Here is a 23173-nt window from a genome sequence, read left to right as displayed (position 1 = left end):
AAGATATCTGGCTAGTAACTATAGCCATAAATTCGCCTATAGGATCCTATAACGGGTCTAGAAGCTCGATATAAATAACCTTATTAACTAAATCAAGAGTTAAGAAAATAGTATCTCTCCTAAGAAATAAGAGCAGGTATATATATAGGAGGCCATACTTCTGGTACTCAATTATATATATATAGTCTATATATTATCCGAAAAGGTAGTTCTTAAGGTCTATAAGAAGCTCTCTTACTTTTAGGATAAAGACCTAGTAGAAGAGATCCGGACAATTAATTACTTACTACCTGTTTAAGAGATAATCTGTAATTTCAGGCTAGTACGGGTTAGCTATAAATATAATAAAGAAGCTTGGCTTACTAAAGTATTATATAATAGCTATTAAGTCTTAAAAGAGCTATTATATAAAGCAATTACTACCTATAAAGCTTAACGGGAGGATAAAGTAATAGCTAATATTACCCGTATAGATATCCTTATAGATTAGAGTATCTATAAGTCTCATATAGATATCTATACGGATATTCTACTAGTATAAGTAGAGCTAGTCAAGTAAGGTCATTTTATAGGCAATATATATATTAATAATATATTACTAGAAGAGGCGGCTAGTATAAAAGAGCAGGAAGAAGGCTAGACGGATATAGAGGTAGTACTAGTAAAAGGCCCGCTATTCGAGCCATATTTACTAGCGGGTCCCGGTATAGTCCTATAACTATAACTCGTAATACTAGTCTGGGTTACTATATAGAAAGAATAAAATATAATAGAGTAATATATATACTATATATATAATATTAATCATATATAGCTATAGATACTTATAGTCTATCTTATAGACTATTAGTACCAGATTATAGCGGCTCGTATCCATATACTTATCCGGAATCAGGATAGTAACTTCGTTATTTATAGGGAGGTTCTTATAATAATAATCTATACCTGACTCGAGAATCAAGTATATCTATAGGTTAAGTAAGACCCGGAAATCGGTTTACTAGCTTATAAGATACTTGCGGGCCGTTTTATAGACTATAATAAACAGGTTATAGTCTATAAGTATATCTATAAGCTATAAAAGAACTATATAATCTAAGTAAGAGAAGTTAGTAGCCCGGATATTAGTTATAAAAAGCGGGTTATAGAAGAAGAGCTATATAAAGGAGGGTTTAGTATATATAGCAGGCTATAGCAGGCCTTGGAAATAGAAGAGCTTATTATAGATCTGAAAATACTAGATCCTATAGGAGAAGTCAATCCGGGTATTCTTCTTATAGCTAATTAATATAAAGGCAAAAGTATAATTATATATCTGGATATTTGTCTAGAAGGCCCAGTAGAGTAGGTTATTGCCTATAAAGAGGTAAGAGAGATATAGAGGAGGCTTATAAATTAGAGGAAATATTATATTACCCTTCTTATAATAGGCCTTAAAGTAATTATTTATATAGTTAAAATAGAGGGTTCCGCAAGCTATATAGTAATCCATAAGCAGACCGGTTATATATATAGGAGCTGGCCGGAAGCAGGAAAGAAAGGCAGGAGACCATATAGGAGATAGGTCGGCTAGAGGGTCCTCTATAATATAAACGGGGGCTATAACGGACGGTTAACGGATCCGTTACTAGTACTATAGGGCTGGCTCGTCTATAGAGACGTCCGTAACCGACCGTTATTATTACCGGAAGATAGGAAGGGTATTCGGATCGAGTTCTTATAAGGCAGAGTACCGCTAGATATAATTAGTAATATTTCGGGCCTATTAACTGGTTAATTAAGTCAGAAAAGAAGGAGGATATAAACTCGATAGTAAGAGCAAGTCTTATATGGCTTAGCCCGCTCTATAATAAAGTCAGAAGCAGGCCGGTTCTACTTATAGGAAGTACAAAAGCGGGAAGGGTCTATAGTAATAGAGAGAAGAAGAAGAAGAGAGTAATATAAGGTCAGGATTTTTTTTTAGTGCTTTTTACAGGGCCCCTAGCTTAAGATTTTCCCCCGAGCTTTAAAAAATCGCAAGAAAAGCCCCTCGTATTCCAGAACCACTAAAATAGAGAGAAAGGTACTTGAGCTTCTTCTCTCTAATCCCTAGCTGAGCCCTAAGGATTTGGACGGAATCGTATTCCGATGTACGATTCCCTAGAAGAGGGCGATTCTGGTGTTCCTTACGTAACCCGTTTTTTTTTACGGAGCCCCGTAAGCCAACCGCTTAGGGTGGCCTGAACGTAGGACAATATAGAGAAGAAGATGACCCGTTTTTTCTACGGAGCCCCGTGAGCCAACCGCTTAGGGTGGCCTGAACGTAGGACAATATAGAGAAGAAGATGTCGTTGCAGGAAGGGCAAAATAGTGCGGGGCAAAGGCTTGAAAATGAGGCGTGCTAGCGAGTTTGGCACGGTCGTTGAGGCCAAAAAGGAGCGGCGAGCGATATATCAGGTAGGAAAACAAGTTGGGGAGGGAGGGTGCTAATATACTTAGTGCGTGGATGGAGGAAGGGAAGCAGAGCAAGGTGTAAAGAGACCAGGAACAGACTTCTGGGCTAAGTAAACTAAGCCGGGGCGAAAAGGGGGCCAAAATAGGCTCCAGGACAGCGCACAGGCTGACTCAGGCATGCCCACTCGCAGCTCAGGTAAAAGCGGCCCTTGTTCATGTCTAGAGACTAAAACGCAACTGGCGAATATGAGACTAGGGTATGATTTTCCTGGGCAGTTGTGCCATTTGATACTGTTATGGTCCGAAATTCGCTTCCTCGATCGTTTATGTGGTAGTGTACAATCCGGCCACCTAGATCGCCTAAAACCGCCACCTTTATAGCGACGGAAGGGTTCGGAGGACAGGTTTGGTAATCTAGTTGCGCTGAACATGCGTTGGTTTCTGTGGTTACATTCCCGGTTTGTGTACTCGACGCTCCTGTTTCGAATGTTTCGAAAGCATACTCCGAGGCCATCCAAGAAGGCGGGGGGCAAGATAGATGCGGTTCACTGTGGAAAGGTCGGGTGCTGGTTGCAAGCTACCACGTGGTGTCAGAGCACGCTTATTGAAGCTAGTAATAAGGTGAATGGGTACGGCTGGGGCTGATTGGGATGGAGCCGTGATAAATAAGTGTGCTTCTTCAACTTGGTCCTTAAGCTGAACTTTGTTGCCGGCGTTAGATTGCAGGGATTGAACCGCATACATCTCTAGAGTACTGCTAGTAGTTTGATCGTCTGCCACGGGGATTATGGTTCTTGATACATGTAATGGGGGGTGTACTTGTATAAGTTGAACATCAGGCGTAACATGACAAATTCCGCACTTGAGACTTTTCAAACCTCCAACTTTCCCTCCATAACAGTAACAGCAGCACCACTCAAGGCCACCTTCTCAACCCCCTCTCCCCCTTCACCCCGTGTAACCTCAACACTTATCACATTCCGCCTCCCCATCTCCACCCCCTGCTCAAACACAAACTTAATAGGCCCCTTCCCAGTCTCCTTCCCCTCCAGCCCAGCCAAGTAACACCCCAAACCCGAGCTCGCGCTTCCTGTTCCGGGATCCTCTCTCGATCCAAACATACGAGTGCGGTATTTCTTTCTTCCAAGCTCATCCGTTCCCTGGGCAACGAAATACATAGTCCCCACTAATCCGACTTTCCATCCTTCGTCAAGAGAGGATGGGTCGTAAGTATCTCCATGCAAGTTTTTGAGCTCGTCCGCTTTTACAAGGTCCTCAAGGCTCTCCAGTCTGACGAAAATAAAGCTCATGCCCTTGGCGATGCTTATGGTCGAGTTTTCCTTTGCATTCAAGTCACACTTGTAGGTAACCTCATGAATATGAAAATCTTGCGGAATCTCAGCTTTCACATTCCCCGTCTGCTCGTCAACTGAGATAGGAATTGGTCCAGCTTTTGTGATGATGGTGTCGACCCTCTCCCCAACCGTTTTTAAGAGGTAGTGAGAAGTGCCGATGGTTGGATGGCCAGCGAATGGGACTTCGGCTTGGTGGGTGAAGATGTCGATATTCCTCTCCGTGGGAGCAGTTCCTTCTTCTGGGAGGTGCAGGAAGACAATCTCTGAGAGGTTGAATTCTGAGGCTATCGACTGCTTTTGTGCTTGTGTGAGACTAGGGGCGATGGAAGCAGGGACCTGGACGATGGCAACCGGGTTCCCAGTATAGCGGGTACTCGTGAAGGCATCGAGAGTCACGAATGAGAGCTGCATTTTGGTGGATGATGAAGATGGTCTGGATAGTATGAGTGAGGGAGGAGGTGAAGGAGAGAGGGGTGGTGCGTGGCGTGGCGTGGCGGTGGAGACATTGCTTACTTCAAGTGAAAACTCGGGGTTGAATTCGCGTGGACGAGATATTTTAGATGTGGTTGAGATTCAATTCTGTTTTTCGAAGATTGAGAGTTTGATCTTATAGACATGGAGATGTCCGTATTAGGTTGTTCACGCTCTGAGTCACACCTGCAGACTCCTCCACCACATTGCACTTTGACGTTATCTCCGCTTTCGTGTTCGTGTTCGGATCACTTATTTGTGTCGACAAGAGAGTGGCCAACAGAGTGTTGACTGATGTTTGTGACACTTCAAATAAAGAGAGAAGCTCGGGGATCCTATAGGAGTGGGATGAGATCATATCACGTGCCCTGACTATAATTCCTCCGATTCTTAAAATACTACTTCTTCCCAAGGCGGCTTCTATCTCGGCCAGGTCGAGATATTTGCTACAGTCATAACTTCTTGTGATGCATGCTTATATGCATTGTCTTTTGGGTGTGCCGCTACCCGTGGTTTGCCATATATGTCCTGAATTCGTGGTTTGCTATTTATAGCGTTCGCTTAAGAATAGGGGATTGCCTAAGCTCGGCGTGCTCGAAGATCAGGCCCTTGAACGTGCATTTTGCGTGTCCGTGCTTGACTGGCTTTGTGGTTCTGATCTCGAGCATTTTCCAAAGCTTCAATTTGAGGGTGGCGTAACCGCCCTTGCGGAGAGCGTTTGCTTGCTTGGGGAAGGTGAGGGTTGCACGCAGGCTGATGGCGGTTGGTTAATGTTTGGGGAGCTTGGGTTGGGAATTCGGAGGTGAATTACTCAACGACGAGTTGTTCGTCCTTAGTGAAGGTGGTAGATATGGTTAATATTGGTACGGAGTGTATGGTGCTGTGTGATTGGCTGGGTAGTTGTATCCTAAGTTGTGTGTTGCTGTAATTGTTCTGCTCCTGGGATCGGAAAGCAAAGTATCTGATTCTGTTTTGTCTTGTGGCTTTGGCGGATATCTGGTTTTTGCGATCCGAGTGGGTTGTGAAAAGAAAGAGGAAGGAGAAGGAGCGAAGGACTTTATAGATGGCAGTGATGGGGGAGGGGTTCCATTTGAACTGGCAGGTGGGACCTACCAATTTCGCTAAACCTATAACTACTCGCCGGAAGGAACCAACAGAGACCACACCAAGTAGATGACGCAAATGAGAAACGAGAACCAATTTTCAAGTGATATCTGTTCCTACCTATTCCATTGCCCAAACAGGGGATCATGAAACGGCTCACCTCATTGACCATATCAAACTCAAAGGCTCCAGGAGTACATGTTGGTGGGTGTGGAACGAGTGCATGCGTCACGAAGGTCACCGAATAAGATATCCAACGCCGCTCAATTGTGTCTTAGAGTGGCAGCTGAAAACTGAAAAAATCTATTAATCTTACATGGAATATCCCCGAGACGCCTAAGATGAGATACCATGTTAGGGAGGTACCAGGAACAAGGAACAGATTCACTGCGGCAACAAAACCTTATCAGTCACGTCAAATTTGCAATCTGCTCTTCGCTATCTTCGCACTGAGGACACCGAGCAAGTCGTCTGAGCGGATGCTATTTGTAAGGTTGACAGCGCGCTGCAGGAGCCGTACTATATTAATGCAGTACAGCCATTAACCAGGATAATATCGATGAACGTTGTGAATAGATTTCGTTGATAAGACGGATTTACTCATCATTTTTCCGGACACTGGTCTGGCTCGGCGAGGAGACTGAAGAGGTGGAAATTCCTTTCGAGCGATCAAAATCATACGAGACCATTTCCCCGCTACGACTGTGGTAGATGATTGTTTTAAATTTGACACTGCCTTGACAGGATGATCTAGTTAAAACCAGAAGTGGTTCACCGAATTGGGAATATGGACCGTTAAAATCGTCGCTACAACGGCCGTGGTTCCACAGAAAATATGTAATTTCAGTTTCTTAAAGAGCTTATAAAAGTTAATATGAGACCAGGCCATCCAAGAAGTCGCCTTATCACAGAATTTTATTGTTCATTGTGGTTATTCGGCACTTCCTTGGTGTGTTTTGAAGCACGTCGTGCATGGCAATATTTTGTTCAAACACTCCAGCACTGAGATCCCAACCGACAAGGGCGCAGGTAGAGCGATGCAGAATACTTCAATCGTGAGCCTCCTTCGGCTCGGGAAATTCGCACTTTCCATGCTTTTGTTTATGACTTGGAACCTCCTCTGTACTGACCCGAGAGACTACGTATATGCGCTGTTTGGGTTGGCATCTGACTGCAAAACTGCTCAGGGCATGCGATCCCTGCTATGACAATGCTACATAGATTTTGCGTGTGGATTGTTAAGTAAATAGGCTCTTTAGATTTTCTGAACATTGGGTTTCATGGAAACAATGAAGATACCTCTCTCCCATGGTGGGTTCCAGATGTCCTTTGTCCAACCGAGACCGAGGTCATCCGGTTTTGTTAGGCTTCACAGCAACTGGAGACTCGGCACTACACGCAACCCTTTCTCAGAATAAAAAAATTCTTACGATCGTGGGAAAGATAATTGATGAGGTCAAGGTCCTAAGTCAGCCACTGGACGTCCTTCAGAAGGATGTTACGCAGCAACAGAATGCCAAGGGACATACGAGTTTGGAAAGAGAACCAAAACATATCGAAAATACCGGAAAGATGAATGACGAACGCGCCGTCAACACTGAACTAAATCACGTGCCCGAAAGCAATTACCTATACTGCTACAATGGGATGGTTCCGGTATTGCAAATACATCGCGTGTCTCTCAGATGACATAGACTTTCCAGTATCAGAAGTATGGCTTGAACAATCCCATCGTACTCTACTATAGGATACTTGGCCTGATATGATACATAGGCTTAGGACTCTTTCTCTAGAAGAGTGTTCTTTAGTAGCTGAGTACCTCGATATCTGTAACGTCGTTTCTTCCGGGGTCGCCCAAGAGGGGGATTGGTTACATAGGATGAGATTCATTTTTCAAGAGATTGAAGCTTCTTTATGTCAAAGATTTTGGGGTCGGCGCTTCTGCTCTACCGCCAATGGATACCTGGGCCCCATGCCGTATAACGCAAAAGTCGGGGTCATAATATGCGTCTTTTATGGCGGACATATATACCCTACGTTCTGCTGCCCTGTGGAGGTGGGCAGTATAAATTCGTCGGGGCTGCTACTTACATGGTTTTAGGATAAAGGGAAGCAAAGAATTTAGATGTAGAAACGCAGGAATTTGTTTTGAACTAATTTATATTTCCTTCTCTGAGGATTTTTGCACACTAACAGGAGAATAAATGAGGCTTCGGGTAAGTAATCCCAGAGTATTTCCAAGCAAGAGTAGTCTAATTGCATTCAGACAACGTGTGAGTTAGCATTGTGCTTTTGGGGATGGCTGTACAAACTACTCTACAGGACCCCCTTGAGATTCTTCCCTTTGACACTCTTCCATTCCGTCAGTACTGCCCCAAGAATCGACATAGCTGCGACAATGGCAGCAACCATAAACACCTCATCAAGTGCATGATTGTAGACTCGCAAAACCTCTCCGAGGTGTTCAAGTCCGACATAATCTCTCAGCTCGGTTGCGCCCAAATTGACAATGACCCGCGGGTCCAGGTTCGGAAGACCAGCCAGGCCAGATACGAGTTTCGTGCTGAGAACATTCTGTGCAACAGACACAGAGATTCCACCTCCCAGCGACTGACCAAAGAACTTGAGCGACACACCAACGGGAACATCAACGGTGGGGAGCACTGTCTGAGCAGCCAACCCCGCTTGTTGCTGACCGAGTCCAATGCCGAAGCCGAAAATGACTTGGTACCCGATCCATATCGCTTTGCCAGTGTCGACTTTGAACGTTGTCATCATCCCCGCTCCTGCAGATATGATGATGGAGCAACCTATCAACATGGGTGTATAGTAACCCAAGGCACTGACGGTCCCCCCAGCAATGATGCTTGCAACCAGGAGAGCAATGATCAGGGGGAGGATTCTGATGCCTGATTCAATGGCACTGACTCTTTCGATGGCCTGGAACCAAACAGGTAAGAAGTATATTATGACCGTCATTGACCCACTGATGCAGAATGCAAACCATGTGCTGGCGGTCACGCTTCGGTATCGCAGGATTCGAGGAGGCAGGGGCAAATTATAAAAAGGACCCCCCCCTTCTACTAAAAAGGACCCCCCTAAAATTTTAAAAAGGACCCCCCCCCTAGAATTATATATAGAGCTTTGAGAAGTAATTATTAGACTTAGATTTAATAGTTTCATAAGACGAGTATACAAAAATATTAGAAGGAAGTAGTATTTTTCATGATCTTTGAGAGAGATAGCACGTGATAAGCCCCCCTTTTTGCCTAAGAGCTATTATAAGCTCTAAGCTTAATGAAGTTAATACTAGTTAGCTAATATCGTAATCCGAATCGAGAATCTGGGGTAGGTTAATAAGGCGGAATAGGGAGTTTTTTGTAAAGTCCCTTGAAGTCACGGGATCTGGCTTGGTTATGAGCCCCCTAGAGCCCAGGATTATTCCTACGCTAAAAGTAAGGACCCTAGCTAAGAGGTTAAGGGACCTAGTAGAAACCAAAGCAGATACTACTAAATATAAGGCTCTTATTATAGTACTATTACCGTGTGATCTCTGGATTTAGTCTAGTACGATCATTTCGCTTAGTCAGTTCTCACGCTTCACTTGAGTTCTTTTCTAGCTAGCTTTAATTAACTCTATTTATGAGAAATGCAACTCCCTACTTTGCGATCTTTGCGTGCATTAACTCTTTTTTTGGTGGTTTTGGCTATCTAGGGGGGGGGTCCTTTTTAAAATTTTAGGGGGGTCCTTTTTAGTAGAAGGGGGGGGTCCTTTTTATAATTTGCCGGAGGCAGGGTAGCATTTTCCTGCTTCCACGCCTGCACCCCCGCAAAAGCGATCATTAGCAACCCAAAGACGACCCAAAGCACGATGATGGGAACGTCATTCCAAGCATACGTCGAACCGCCCAGTTGAAGTGCAAGCAAGAGACACACGATTCCCGGCAGAAAAAATAACGTTCCAATCGGATCAAGTCGCTCAAGTTTTTTTCTCATCGATAACTTCGCTGCTTCGATCTCCTCCTTAGTCCTATTGTTATCCGAAGGCAGAAGCCAAAACGACAGAAGCAAAATCACGCCTCCAATTGGCAAGTTGATGTAGAAGCACCATCTCCAAGACAAATGAGTGGTAAAAGCACCCCCAATAACCGGTCCCACGATACTCGAAGCCAAGAACACAACGCCCATGAGACTCTGATATACGGGCCTCTTGCGCAAAGGTATGATATGCACAGTCAAAACAATACTGCCCGAGAAAATCCCTGCCGAACTGAGGCCAGCGATGGCACGACCGACGATGAATGTGAGGGAGTTCTTCGAGATGCCGCAGATGAGAGACCCGAGTTCGAAGATCGAGACGCTAGTGAGGAATACCCATTTCGGGGAGTAGAAGGTGTAAATTCGGCCGTAGAGGAGCTGGAAAGCGCATCCTGTGATCATGTAGGCACTTGCATACCAGCCGATGTCGTCGATCGAGTGGAAGACGTTAGTTATTTGAGGAACGGCTGTGGCAATGATTGTGCGGTCCTAACAAGCGAATTAGTGAGCTACTGAGGAGAAGTGAATGTCGGACATAGAGCGAGAACTCACTAAAGATACAAGGAATAAGGAGAGGTACAAAGCAACCATAACTACAATAACCTTTCGTGCTGGAGGATAGAGTTTTCCTTCGTCATCTTCTGCTGCTGCTGATAGTGGTACTTGCCCTGCTTTCTCATTTGTGATTGCACGCTCCACATCTTGAGTTGGCTGCTGAATCAAATCCCCATTTTCAGCCGTATCGTCTGAAGTACTTTGTTGAACCATGGTGGAGTCTATCAGATGGGAAGTTGGTAGAGGTTGAAAAAAGCTGTTTTCTCACCATGGTTTCCATCGCGGTCGGAAGTCTTTTTACTGTTAAATTGGCCTCGCAGCTGATGTTTCAGTCGGCTGCTCGGCTGGTTTGTCTTTGCGTTAATCTTGCCATCGGATAGCGAAATAGGGGGCTTCGGAACCGAAATCCAGGGGGCCCTGGCTGAAACGCGTATTCCCGAGAACCCCTTCCCGGACGCCCGGAACACTTCGAAATATTCGGGCAACTGCGAGTTCAATCATTACAAAGACTAAACTAATACGATTAATAGATATTGAACTGAATACAGAAGTGAGAAAAAAGAGAAGACCGACTCTTTTGGAAGGATGAATTCGTGAAGTGTTCCCAACGAAATCGTGTTCGTAATCAAGCGAAATCGGCCCCCCTTCGATGGGCTCCCAGAAAAGGTTTGCCTCTACCTAGTCATTTAACCCCAAATGATTGGCCATGGCAGCGAAGTCAAAAGGACAAAGAGTCTTGAGCTTACGGACAGCATGCCAATAGAACCGAGTGAAACGGCACACTCCTCCCACCAGCGCCCGGGCTACACTTAGTCGAAGGTACAGACCATTTTCGTCACATGCATCATTTAACTGCTACTTGGTATAGACCAGGAAACGGCCCCAATGAGGCTTAGAGTCAGTTGTAAAATAATACGTCTATCTTCCGGGTATTCAAGCACGTTATATTCGCAAAATTACACCGGTGCAGTACATCCCCAACTGGTCGCAACGCTAGTACCATCAAAACTCGAAATAAGCCCTTCAATAGCAGCATAGCTTCCGAGTCCAACAGTTACCAGACTCGCCAGCAAGTATAGTGCGTCGAAGGCATTGAAGTACCAATGCTTCAAGAAACCCCTGGTCCATCTCTGCATACCATCGTCATGGCGAGTATACTTCAGTGTCGTCTCGTCAAACGACTCATCTGGGAGCATGGCGTCCTTCTTGATCCTGAAACCCATAGCCAGAAGAGCAGGAAATGTGTATGTAAACGACACAAAGCACATTGCGCTCAACAATCCTGTAAGGTATGAGAATTGTGGGATAGACGCGGCGATGATGAAAGCAATTGCCCAGTATATCGGCACCATGAACACCCAAATGATCTTGCCCTTCACGACCGTGAGTGGTGGCGCGCTGAGAAGCTCTTGGAAAACATTGTTATAGATGACTTTGATGCCAATATTTCCATACATCGCTGCCGCAATGAATCCAGTCATGATGTAGCAAATATTCGCGGCCGTCTGGTAGTTATACAGACTCAGACCTTGCTGAACCGGATTGAACGCAAACTGGCCCTGCAAAGAGTAGACATATATGCCGAACATGATGTAAAAGAGGAAGAGGAAGACTTGTGCGCATACAAGGCCTTTCCAAAAGTCCCAGGGGTTGCGCATTTCTGCGAGGAAGTTGAAGAAGAGGATTGCTCCTGCAAAGGCGTACACACACTGATTTATGCCATTCATAGCGGCAATGAGACCTTTCCCTCCGCTGGCATACTCTTCGGGTGGGAAACCAGCGAATGTGCGGATTGGGCCTTCGACGAAATTGTCTCCAAATGAAGCTTGAGTGGCTTCAAAGTTTGGCGGCGAGTGTGCAATGACACCCATGCTATTCCCAGGTTAGAAGCGATTTCTCTCTGCACAAGTGTGGACTGAGGTCATCGCTCATACCAGATTATTACAGCTAGAACATTCATCCACACTGCAAAATTCGAGAGCCAGCCCAGTCTTTGCAGAGTCCGAACTTGGCCAAGTCCAATGCCAAGTAGCACGAAGATTAGCAGACAGATAACAAAGCAGAGGGGTTTGCTGGTTCCTTGAGAGATCTGAGCAATCGATTGGCCCATCCCGAGAATGAGAGAACCCAGCGTCAAGATCATTTGGAGCGATTGTAGGACGTTGATGATATGACGAGACTTTGGGCCAAATACGCGAAAAAAGGCAGCTCCGTAGTCACGAAGGGGGTAGCGGTCGGAATCCATCTCGATGAAAATCCACCAAAGGTAGAACCCAGCTCTATCGACAATGTCAGCAGTGTACTTGCCAAAGTGATGGCTATCGGGGTGTCTTACAGCGCAGCAGCTGATCCAAAAAGCGTGAAAAATGCAACTCCGGGACCGTATCCGAGCTGTGAGAAGGCCCATCTAAACACAAGTCAGCTTTGACTCGAGTCAAGCTTGAAGAAGACGCACGGGATTCCGAAGGGTCCAATGATATCGCTGGTAATGAGATAGAAACATGTGCTCCATTCAACAGTTCTCACACCCCGACTCAATGCCTTCCACTCGGCGTCGGAGACGTGACTCGGATGCGAGTATGTCAGATTATTGAAAGCATCGAACGGGTCCCCCCTTTCTACTGTTGTTTCTTCATTTTTCTCTCCGTCCAGTTCAGATAGCTGCCGAACTGCTACCTCGATGACAGTACCCGTCTGCCCCTTGCTGAATCTATTTTTAATCATTCGCTTGAAGGACCATTTCTTCTCGATCGCCTTCTCCGCCTCTCGCTCTTCCCGGCGCGTGATTTTTGCGTAATGGAGGTATTCTTCGAATAGAATAGTTGGGTCCACGGACTGATGGAGCTGGTATGCTGTGCGCATGGGCCCATTTCCTATGGGCTTCTGAGGTTCAGGTGCGACACCATGGTCGATGCCGAGTGTGTGAATTGCGGACATGATTGCGATTGTGCGTAGAGAGTTTGTGAGGTCTCGGAATGATCACAGAAATGGAAGGAAAGATGGGGACGACATGGAAAACTTGAGCGTGCGAGCTGTGCCTCTCATAAATTTTGACAGTCTCCCCCCGGCCACGCATCTGGAAGCTGGACAAGGGGAGCTTCACGGCTCTAACGTTGCAATCTGTGATAGCCCCCCCCGGCTTGCGGCGCAGTCCTGATTAGAAAGAGCTTAATCTCGATCCTAAAAATATCCACATCGAGAAAGAAGTTGAGATAAGGCTGCGGAGTGTCGTCGCCGAAGATCTCCAGACGCTGAGTGGGCGAAGGAATTGATGTCTCATGTCCCATGCTAGCATCACTAATTGCGATGCTGCATATGTACTGAGGCCATTAGCGGGCTAGCGGACAAATCCGAGAAGCGAAAAGTGATTTTCTGATTTTCGCGCCCACACCCCCCCCCCCACCACACCTCACTAAAAAAAAAAAGTATAGTATATACGCCTTATTCTCGACTACTCCTAACCCCCCTTAGCTTGCGTGGTCCGTAAGGCAAATCCCATGGATTACGAGGCACATCTTCATCTCCCTCACTCTCTATATCCTCTGTACTACCTATATTACTCGAATTATTTATATCTCTTTTATTCCCTTCTCCTCTAGTATTCTTACTCTCCTCTGCTATAATCTCCTTCCCTATTGCCTTCTAACCTTGTATCTGTCTTTATACTCGCTTTCTATATCTTATAGGTAGTTAAGGCTTTAGTATAAAGGGTTTTACAGATACGGAGTAAGGCTTTCCAGACTTAATAGGATTAGTATTAAGTTAATAGAAAGTATAGACTTTACTATTATTATTATATTTATAATTTATATAAGTACTATTAAATTTGCTTTCTATAACTATATAGTATTTAAAAGAATCCCTCGGTCTCTTCTTATTACTATAAGTAATATAAGCTTAAAAGAATTCGGTTCTATAAATATATACTAAGCTTGCCTCTAGATTTGCCTTGCCTTTCTCTAATTCCTTTAGCTTCCTGCCCTAGTATAGCTCTATCTCTCTAACTTTAGTCTTATTATTAATTTGCTTTACTATTTTAGTAGTATTATTAGATAGTATAAGGAGATTAAAGTATTATTATAAAGGAGAAAAAAGAGGTTATATATAAAAAAGAGGTTGAGAAATAAAGAAATTTATTAATTAAATATATTAATAAGAAAAGATATTATAGACTAAGTCTAGATTATTTAAGAATATATTATAAATATTATCTTTCTACTTATTTATAGCTTTATTATCTTTTCTACTACTTTTGCCTTTACTAGAGCTATTACCTAAAGTTATATTTAATATATTTTTAATAAAGAAAAGCTTTAATAATAATATTATATATTAGAATTAAAGTTATTTTTGGAAAAAGATTAAGATTAAAGTTAAGGCTAAGATTAAAGCTAGTATAGCTATATCTTTATTATTTATTTTTAGAATATAAAGATATATATTTAATATAATTATTTAAATCCGAATAAATTTATAATAAATAATACCTAAAAATAGAAATATTAGTATTTAATAGCCCTAAATTAAATATATTTAAATATTAAAAAAATTATAATTTTAGGTATTATAGTTATAAAAATAAAAATAAATTTTTTTTTTTTTTTTACTAACTTATAAAAGCTAAGATATACTAATAATAATTAAATTATATTTAACTTATATAATTAGCTAATTTACTTTACTAATTATAAATAATTCGAGGTAATTTAAATTTCCTTAAATCTTTATATATAGCTTATTATATAAACTTCTATATTTCTATATTTAGTAATACTATAATTATAATTTTTAGATAAGAAGAATTCCCTTATTCTAATATATATAATTATATTTATTTCTTATTTTTTAAATATATAATTATTAAATTAAAGAGACTTAAGAATTTTAAATAATACTTTCTTCTAAGAAATATATATTCTTAATAAATAATAAAAATAAATATAGAATTATATAATAATATAATTATTTTATATTAGTAATTTTATTTTCTATAAAACTATAACTTTATTTTATCTTTATTCCAAAACCTTTATTTTTCTTTTATATTTTTTCGACTTTACTATTATTACTAAAAGCTTTTACTTTTTACTAATACTTTCTTTATTAATACTTTTATTAATATTAAAAGCTAATATCTAATTACCTTATAACTTTTCTCTTTTCTTCCTTACTTCTCCTTACTTTTCCTCTAAATCCCTTTTCCGAACTCCTCTTTTAAATCCTTCTTTCTTTAATACTTTTTCTATTAATACTAAGAGCTAGTATCTAATTACCTTATAATCTTCCTTTCCTTTTCCAAATTTCTCTAAATCCCTCTTTAAAATCCCTTCTCTAAATTCCTTTTCCGAATTCCTCTTTTTTTAATACTTCTACTAATAATACTAAAAGCTAGTACCTAATTACTACTTCCGGATTACTTTTATTTAGAACTCCTATATTATAAGTTTTTAACCTACTTACTTCTTAAAAAGCTAAATTTTAGATTTCTTTTCTTCTTTTCTAATATTTCCTTTTTTCCTTTTCTAATATCTCTTATATCTTTAGGTTCTTTAGGAGTATTTTCTTTCGAACTTCTAAAAAAGAGGCTAACTTTTATTTAGATCTCTTTAAACTTTAATATCTCCTTTCTTTCTTTAATACTTATAAAAGCCTTTAGACTATTATTAAATACTCCTATTTTTTATCTTAGAATATATATTAATTTATTCTTATAGGAAATAGCTCTTTCCTTTCTAATCTTAATTTCTTTAATATATATTTCTTGCCTTTAGGCTATTTAGATATTTCTTTATTTACTTTTATAAAATATATACTAACTTACTTTTTAGTTTCTCTTACCTTATCTCTCTTTTAATATTACTATATATTTACCTAATTAGTACTAGTTCTTATAACCTATAATTAGGCTTTTTATTTATTAAATATCCGGGTATTTTATTTTATTTTTACTTTATATATTTTATTTTATATACTTTACTTTTCTTTTATTATAGGTTAGAACTCAAATAGTATTTACCTTAAGTACTTATACTTTTAGGTATATAAGACTTCTATAAATCTTTCGGGATTATAAACTAGCCTACTTTAGTTCGGGAAAGCTTTTTTAAAAGTATTTCAGGAATTATAATATTTATTATAACTTCTTCTAAAAATTAATATAATATAAATATTTCTAGTTTATTTTCTTTTTATAAAGCAAATTACTATCCTAAGTTTATATAAAAGTCCTAATTATTTCTCGAGTTAAAATATAAATATTTCTTATTTCTATTAAATTAGATATAAAGAATAGCAGGCGCTTTTAGGCTAGATTATAGTACTAGTTAAGTATTAAGATTTTTTATATTTATCTTATAAACTTATAATTTAAGATATATTATATTTAATAAGGCTTTTATATCTAATTACTTTATATTATAATAAAATATCTTAATATTATAATTAGGAAAGTTCTGCTTTATAATCTTATTTATTACTTATAAATTTTCTAGCTAATAAGTCTTAGCTAATAACTAAGAAACTTATTAGCTACTTTATCTAAAGTTTCTAGAAATAAGAAATTACTTTAATAAAAACTTAGTATTAAAAATAGATTTAACTAATTAATTTAAATAAGAAGTTTATAATAAGAGTCTCTATATCTAGATAATTTCATATAATAAACTCAAATTCCTATCTCTAATTATATAAGTTATAATATATAATAAACTTAAAATTTTCTAATTTATTAAAGCTTGAGTTATTTTTAAAAGAATTAGTAAGCTTTTCTAAATAGACTTATTAAGGCCTTGGTTTTTAAAGATATTAGTCTAGCCTTCTTACTTCCTTTTTAGGTAATAGTTTAGCTTTTAGGAATTATATATAAATATTAATAAAACAAATATAGGAATATACTATATATACTTTCTAGATAAATTAGGATAAAATCTATAAGATTCCTGTAATATTTATATTAAATCTATAATACTAGCTAGTAAAGACTTTAATAACCTTAATAAGACTTGAATTATAAGCCCGGCCCTTAGATTTCCCGCTTAACTTAAAGATTAAGTAGTCTATAATAAGTTACCTATTATAAAACATATTATACTTTTTTTCTAAAGAATACTAAGTACTAGTAATAGTTTAAAAGCCCTAAAGCCCTTAAGACTTTTTATAAGTTTCGGGCTTTAGGGCTTTTCTATAGCTAGCTAATTATATAGAGTTATATAACTATATAAGTCCGGTATTAATATAAAATAATTAGTAACTTTATATATAAATATAATATAGTTTTTAGTATAACTAGTCTAATATATTATATATTTATATATAAATACCTATAATTTTATTATTATAATATAATATATTCTTAATATATCCTTAATATAAAAATTCCTTTATAACCCTAGACTTTTAGAAGCCTCCTTTATACTAAAGGCAAAGTATATAATATAGTTTAGGTATTAAACTCAAAAGGCAAAGAATTATAAAGGCCTTAATAATTATAAGACTTTATAAACTTGAATAAATTTAAGTATTATAAAAGTATTAAATTTAGTAGCCTGACTTTTAAATTATATAAGAACTAATTAAAGAATATTACTTTAAAGTATTAATTATAAATTCCAAATATATATATATTTATAAAAAAATAAGATCTAAAATAGTACTAAGCTAATTATAAGATATAAGAAAAAGTATATTAGATATTAGGCCTATTTTTTCTTAATTATCTTAACCTTAGTAAATATTTATATATAATTTATTAGATCTTATATAATAGGTTTATTTAGAAGAAATAAGATTAATTAGGCTAAAAAGTTTAATAATAATAGTTAGACTTTTATTTAGTATAATAAGTAAAGTACTAGTAATAGTTCGAATATTTTGGGTTTTATTTATAAAGCTAAAAATATTATATTTATTAATTCTTTATATCTAATAAGGAAAAGAAATAGTATATTTATATCTTTAATATACCTATTATTATAGAGTAATACTAATATAATCTATAAGATTAATTATAGTTCTTTTTACTAGAAGAAAAAATAATAAAATTAAAGAAAAATCTAATAGTCTATTACTATTATTATTATTAATAGCTTTAATATTATTATTATTATTATTAGAATTAGCTTTAGTAATACTTTTTATAGTACTTTTTATATTATCTTATAGCTTCTAGAGATTAGTAAATAAAAAAGAATTCTAGTATATATAAATTAATTAAACCTAAAAATAAAAAAAGATTTATAAAAGAAATAAAGAATAAAAGCCAGAATTAAAAAAAAGAATTATATATATACCTTTATTTATTTACTAGTTTATTAGATTCCTTTTTACTCTCAAAATCTTATACCTATACTAGTAAGTAATACTTTTCTAGGCTTTCTGGGCCTCTTTAGTCTATTATTTAATTTCCTTAAATTATTATATTTTCTAAGTATTTTCTAGCTTTTTATAAGTAATTTTAAGATAAAAATCTTTATATAAAGTCTCTTTCTAAGTATTTTCTAGCTCTTTATAAATAATTTCAAGATAAATATCTTTATATAAAGTCTTATCCTAATATAAAATAAGGAAAATTATCTAGATATTCTTAAGGCCCAGATATATATTATAATAGAAAAGATTAAAAATAATTTAAATAAAACCTAGTAAAACTATAAGTTCCTAGGCTCTTTTATTATTAAAATTAGTATAAAATACTAGTTTATTTATATTATTAATAAATTAATAATAGTAAATAGGTTTACTAATATAGAAAGAAAAATAAGGAAATAGCTACTAAAAAACTATATTAGAAAAAGTAAAAAAGACTCGATTATTTATTTTAAATTAAAAGCCACTTATTAAAAAATATTTATTAAAATTTATATAAAGAATCTAGTAAAAGAAATAGAAGAAAACTTACTATTAACTTCTTTAGAAAGTTAGATAATTCTTTATTTAGCTTTCTAATTCTTTATATTATTAAATACCTACTTATAAAGAACTAGCTATAAAACTATGGTTCATAATTCTATAAGACTAGATCCGGCTATATTTTAATTCATAAGACCTTAAAAAGCTCTAGGTAGCCTATTACTAGTATAAGAAGCTATAGCCTAGGTAATAGCCTGAGTAACTCTCGCATTTATAGCCTATTAAGCTTATATAATAGTATAAATATTACTAGAAAAGTAATTAGGTTAAATAATATAGCTTATAATAAAAGGAAATATAGAAAAGAATAATTATAGGGCTATTAGAGTAAGAGAAGCCTAAAATAGAATAGAACTAGTACCTGGTAGCTATATAGTAATAATAACTAGAGAAATAAATATAGTAAATATTTCTAGAAAAAAAATATAAGATAAGAATACTAAAAAAAGCTAGGAATTTAAAGTATCCCAGATATAAAAAAAGAAGCAAATATAAACGGAATTCCAGAGCTATAAGATTTAAGTCTATTAGTATTACTATTCTAGATAAGTAAAGTAGTAATCTCTATATTATATTTATTATTAGTAAATTAATAGAACTCATAATATTAAATATTATTATACTAGTATTTAGCTATAGAATATATAGTATTAGAATAGGTTTTAAGAAATAGTAATACTATTTTAAAAAATAAGAATTTAAGAATATAAAATATTTATATAATAAATAAACTTAATAATTTTATTAGTATTATTTTTAAAAATAAGAAGAAAGTTTCAAAAATAATATATTTAATAATAAATAATACTTATCTTAATATATCTAGTTACTTTATAACTAGCTTATTTAATTATCCTATATTATTAAAAGTATTACTAATAAAAAGCTATTTCTAAATAAAGTTCTAAATTATTAGGAATTATATAAGTATTCTTCTAGCCTATATATTATTTATATATTTTATATTTATTAGAATAATTTATTTAAGAATTTTATTTCATATAATAATAATATTATATTTACTAGTTAGTTTCTCGAATTCTTCTAATATTAGTAATTACCCTAAAGCTATATATACCCGGACTATATATTAGAGCTAGTAATAAGCTTAAATATATAATTAGTTACTATTTCTATTAGTATCTTCTATATAAATATTAGCTATATTTATATTATAAAATATAAGCTTCTAATAATACTATTCTAGTATTTCTTTTAGTAAAAACTTATTAATATCTATATTAGTATATAAGTAAATTATTTATATAAAGTTATATAAGATTATATTACTTATCCTAAACTAAATAATTATTAAGAATTATATTATAAAGCTCTATATTTATAAGATAACCCTAGTATTATATCTTGCCTAAAGGCCTTATATATAGTTTAAATAGCTTACTAGCTACTATATTAGGCCTAGATCTGTTTTTTCTAATCTTATAAATATTTTATAAATCTATAAACTTATATATCTTATTTTAGATTTACTATATATAAAGTACTAGTAAAGTAATCTAGTTCTATAAATATTAGTAATTATAATTCCCGGTATAGGCTAGTTCCTAAAAGTAGTTCTATATATACTAATTAGAATTAATTATATAATCCAGTATTATAATACTAGACCTAATAGCCTTAATAAAAAGTAATATAATTATTAGTACCTAATACTTTTTTCTAATAATAGAAAAAATAAAGAGCAAATATAGAAAAACGGAATTACTTATATATTACTAGTATAGCTAGCTCTTTTAAAGCTTCTATTACTAGAATTTAATCTATTAATTCTCGGTACTTTTCTCAGAAATAAAATAGTTCTCTATATATATAATTAATAGATTAGCTATCTATAAGAATATAAAGTATATTTTAGTAATAAAAAGAAGTTTAAAGCCTTAATTAGCCCTAAAGAAATAAGGGCAGTAGCCTATTTAAATATAAATCTAAAAATACTATTATATAACTAAATAAGTAATCTAATTAGAAATTCTAATATATATCTAGATAATATTATATAAATAAGTATTAATATAAATATATATCTTAATTCTAAATAATAATAGCTTATTATATCTATTAATTAATTAAATCTAGTCTAGCCTAGTATAAGGCACGTAATAGTAGGGTAATATATAAGTAATTAAAGTAAGTAAGCTATAAAGTAATACTTATAAGTATAACTAATTCCAAGAATTAATTCTAATAAGAGATTAATTAATACCTCTTCTAAAGCTAGGAGTATCTCCCTATATATTCCCTAGTATTTAGCCAAATATATAAAGCCCTTTATTTAATTAGGAAATCCCATATAATCTATATAATTCCAATTATAAGCTATATCCAAAATAGGAAACTAGATCTATAATATCTAATACCTATCTATATACTATTACGTATATCTATTATATTAATTCTTCCTCTAGGCCCTTATTCCCAAAAGGCCTAGGAAAACTACAAATAGCTTTATAAATATTTCCCTAAAACTTTCCTAGCTACTAGCTTTTCCCAAAAACTTCCTATAATTACCTATTATTATACTAGGTAATAGAATTAAAGATATAGTTTATTAACCCTTCCTAGCTAGTTTATAAATTACCTCTAGTAATTTCCTTTTATAAAGATAATATAAATATAATATATATTATTAGATATAAAGCTTATCTAATTTCCTAATTAGTTTATAAATTCTAACTTAGCCTCTATTTACAAATAAATTATTATTCTATAGGCCCAAGAGCTTGAAAAAATTAATCTAATCTTCTAGTTTATTTATAAATTTCTTTTTTAGAATTTTCTAGATATTTCTAGTATAGAGCCGGTTCCGAATTCATAATTACTATTTAGAGAGGAAATATTATAAAAAGGCCTCTCTTTTCCTACTAACTAATCTTTCTTTTCTTTAGCTATAATACTATATCTAGCTTTTCTTTATTTCTTGCCTTTCTTCTTTAAGCCTTTTTTAAGCTCTTTTAAGCTCCTTTAAGCCTTATTTAAGCTTTATTTAAATTTCTTTCTAATTTCCTTTTCTACTTCTTTATTTATTAAAATAAATACTTCTCTTAGTACTTATTAGCCTATTATTACCTATTTAGCTAATATTTCTATATTCTTAATTTGCCCTTACTATCTTTAATATTCTAAGAATATTATTAAGTTTCCTAACCTTACTTATATTAAAAGTAATAATTACTTAGTATATAATTACTACTATTTCAAAAATAAGAAATATAATCCTATAAGTTATAAATTCCTTCTTTTATTTCTTATTCTAATACTATCTAAGGTTCCTTAAATATATATAATATAATTAAACTATCTTCTTTAAGCTATTAATATATATAAGCATTTTCTCTATTCTTTACCTAAAAGAAAGAAGGCTATTACTACCTTTCTTCTATATTAAACTATATATATTTCTTATATTAAAGCTATTATTTAAGGCTAATAAATTCCCCTAATAATCCAAGAAATAGATCAAGTAATTCTTACTAGCTTAGTATAAGTATAAAGTACTCTTAATAGTATAATTAATATTTTTTAGTATTAAGTAAGCTTACTTCTTTCTTATTTCTTACTAATAGCTAATAGCTTTATAGGCTAATTTATTACCTATTTCTCGAGAGAATCCTAATAAGAATAATAATAAGAATAATAGAGAATAATTACGAGAATAAGGTATTTATAGAATATAAAAATTAAAGTTTTTAATAATTTTTATATAGTTTTTCCAAGAATAAATATATGGTTTTTTAATAGTTTCCTAATAAAAGCATTTATCTTTTATATCTCTATTTAGCTAATAGTATTATAATATTACTCTTTTCCAAGTATTCTTATAATTTTTAAGCTATATTCTCTAGATTACTTAGTAATTCCTATATATTATTTACTAGTAAGTAGTTTTTCTAATAAACGAGATATTTCTTTTCTTTTCTATTTTCTTTATAGGCCATAATAGATTTTACCTCGAATTTCTCTTTGCCCTTAATCTTAACTAGCTCTAGTTTTACTATAATACTAGCTTATAGATACTATAGTTCTAAGAGGAAAATATGAAAAATATTATAGATCTAATATAATAATAATAATTTCAAGTAATATACCTATTTATATATTTTTATAATTTCTAGAACTTTAAAGAGGCCAAGATATTTGTCTGCTAGCTTTATACTAGGTTATAGCTATTAAATATTCTTTATATAAAATATGACTTTATTATATATCTTAAATTTCTTATTAATATATTTCTTATTATAGTACTTTTTCTATATATTTATTACTTCTTACTATTATTTCTCTAGTACCTC

At 34.8% G+C, this 23173-nt stretch overlaps 3 protein-coding genes across 3 annotated transcripts; all 3 read right to left on the bottom strand.

Moving 5' to 3' along the window:
• Window positions 1-3141: 3141 nt before the first annotated feature.
• On the bottom strand, window positions 3142-4544 carry K444DRAFT_550054 (Diaminopimelate epimerase-like protein). The gene is made up of 2 exons (XM_024876491.1): window positions 4302-4544; window positions 3142-4221 (listed from the first exon to the last, which is right to left on the bottom strand). Exons 1-2 carry the CDS (start codon window positions 4403-4405, stop codon window positions 3306-3308), a joined length of 1020 nt encoding a protein of 339 aa, XP_024743861.1. The 5' UTR covers window positions 4406-4544; the 3' UTR covers window positions 3142-3305.
• A 3135-nt stretch (window positions 4545-7679) lies between these two features.
• Window positions 7680-10169, bottom strand: K444DRAFT_516283 (major facilitator superfamily protein; the record flags this gene model as incomplete). Its single annotated transcript, XM_024873672.1, has 4 exons — window positions 7680-8440; window positions 8872-8873; window positions 9181-9890; window positions 9954-10169. 4 exons carry the CDS (start codon window positions 10167-10169, stop codon window positions 7680-7682), a joined length of 1689 nt encoding a protein of 562 aa, XP_024743860.1.
• Window positions 10170-10912: 743 nt separating this feature from the next.
• Window positions 10913-12818, bottom strand: K444DRAFT_515629 (transmembrane amino acid transporter; the record flags this gene model as incomplete). The annotated part of the gene is made up of 4 exons (XM_024873614.1): window positions 10913-11828; window positions 11891-12235; window positions 12292-12363; window positions 12412-12818. 4 exons carry the CDS (start codon window positions 12816-12818, stop codon window positions 10913-10915), a joined length of 1740 nt encoding a protein of 579 aa, XP_024743859.1.
• Window positions 12819-23173: the final 10355 nt, after the last annotated feature.

The sequence above is a fragment of the Hyaloscypha bicolor genome (genome assembly GCF_002865645.1).
Source record: "Hyaloscypha bicolor E unplaced genomic scaffold K444scaffold_10, whole genome shotgun sequence".
Taxonomy (NCBI): domain Eukaryota; kingdom Fungi; phylum Ascomycota; class Leotiomycetes; order Helotiales; family Hyaloscyphaceae; genus Hyaloscypha; species Hyaloscypha bicolor.
This window is presented reverse-complemented; position numbering and strand designations above follow the sequence as displayed.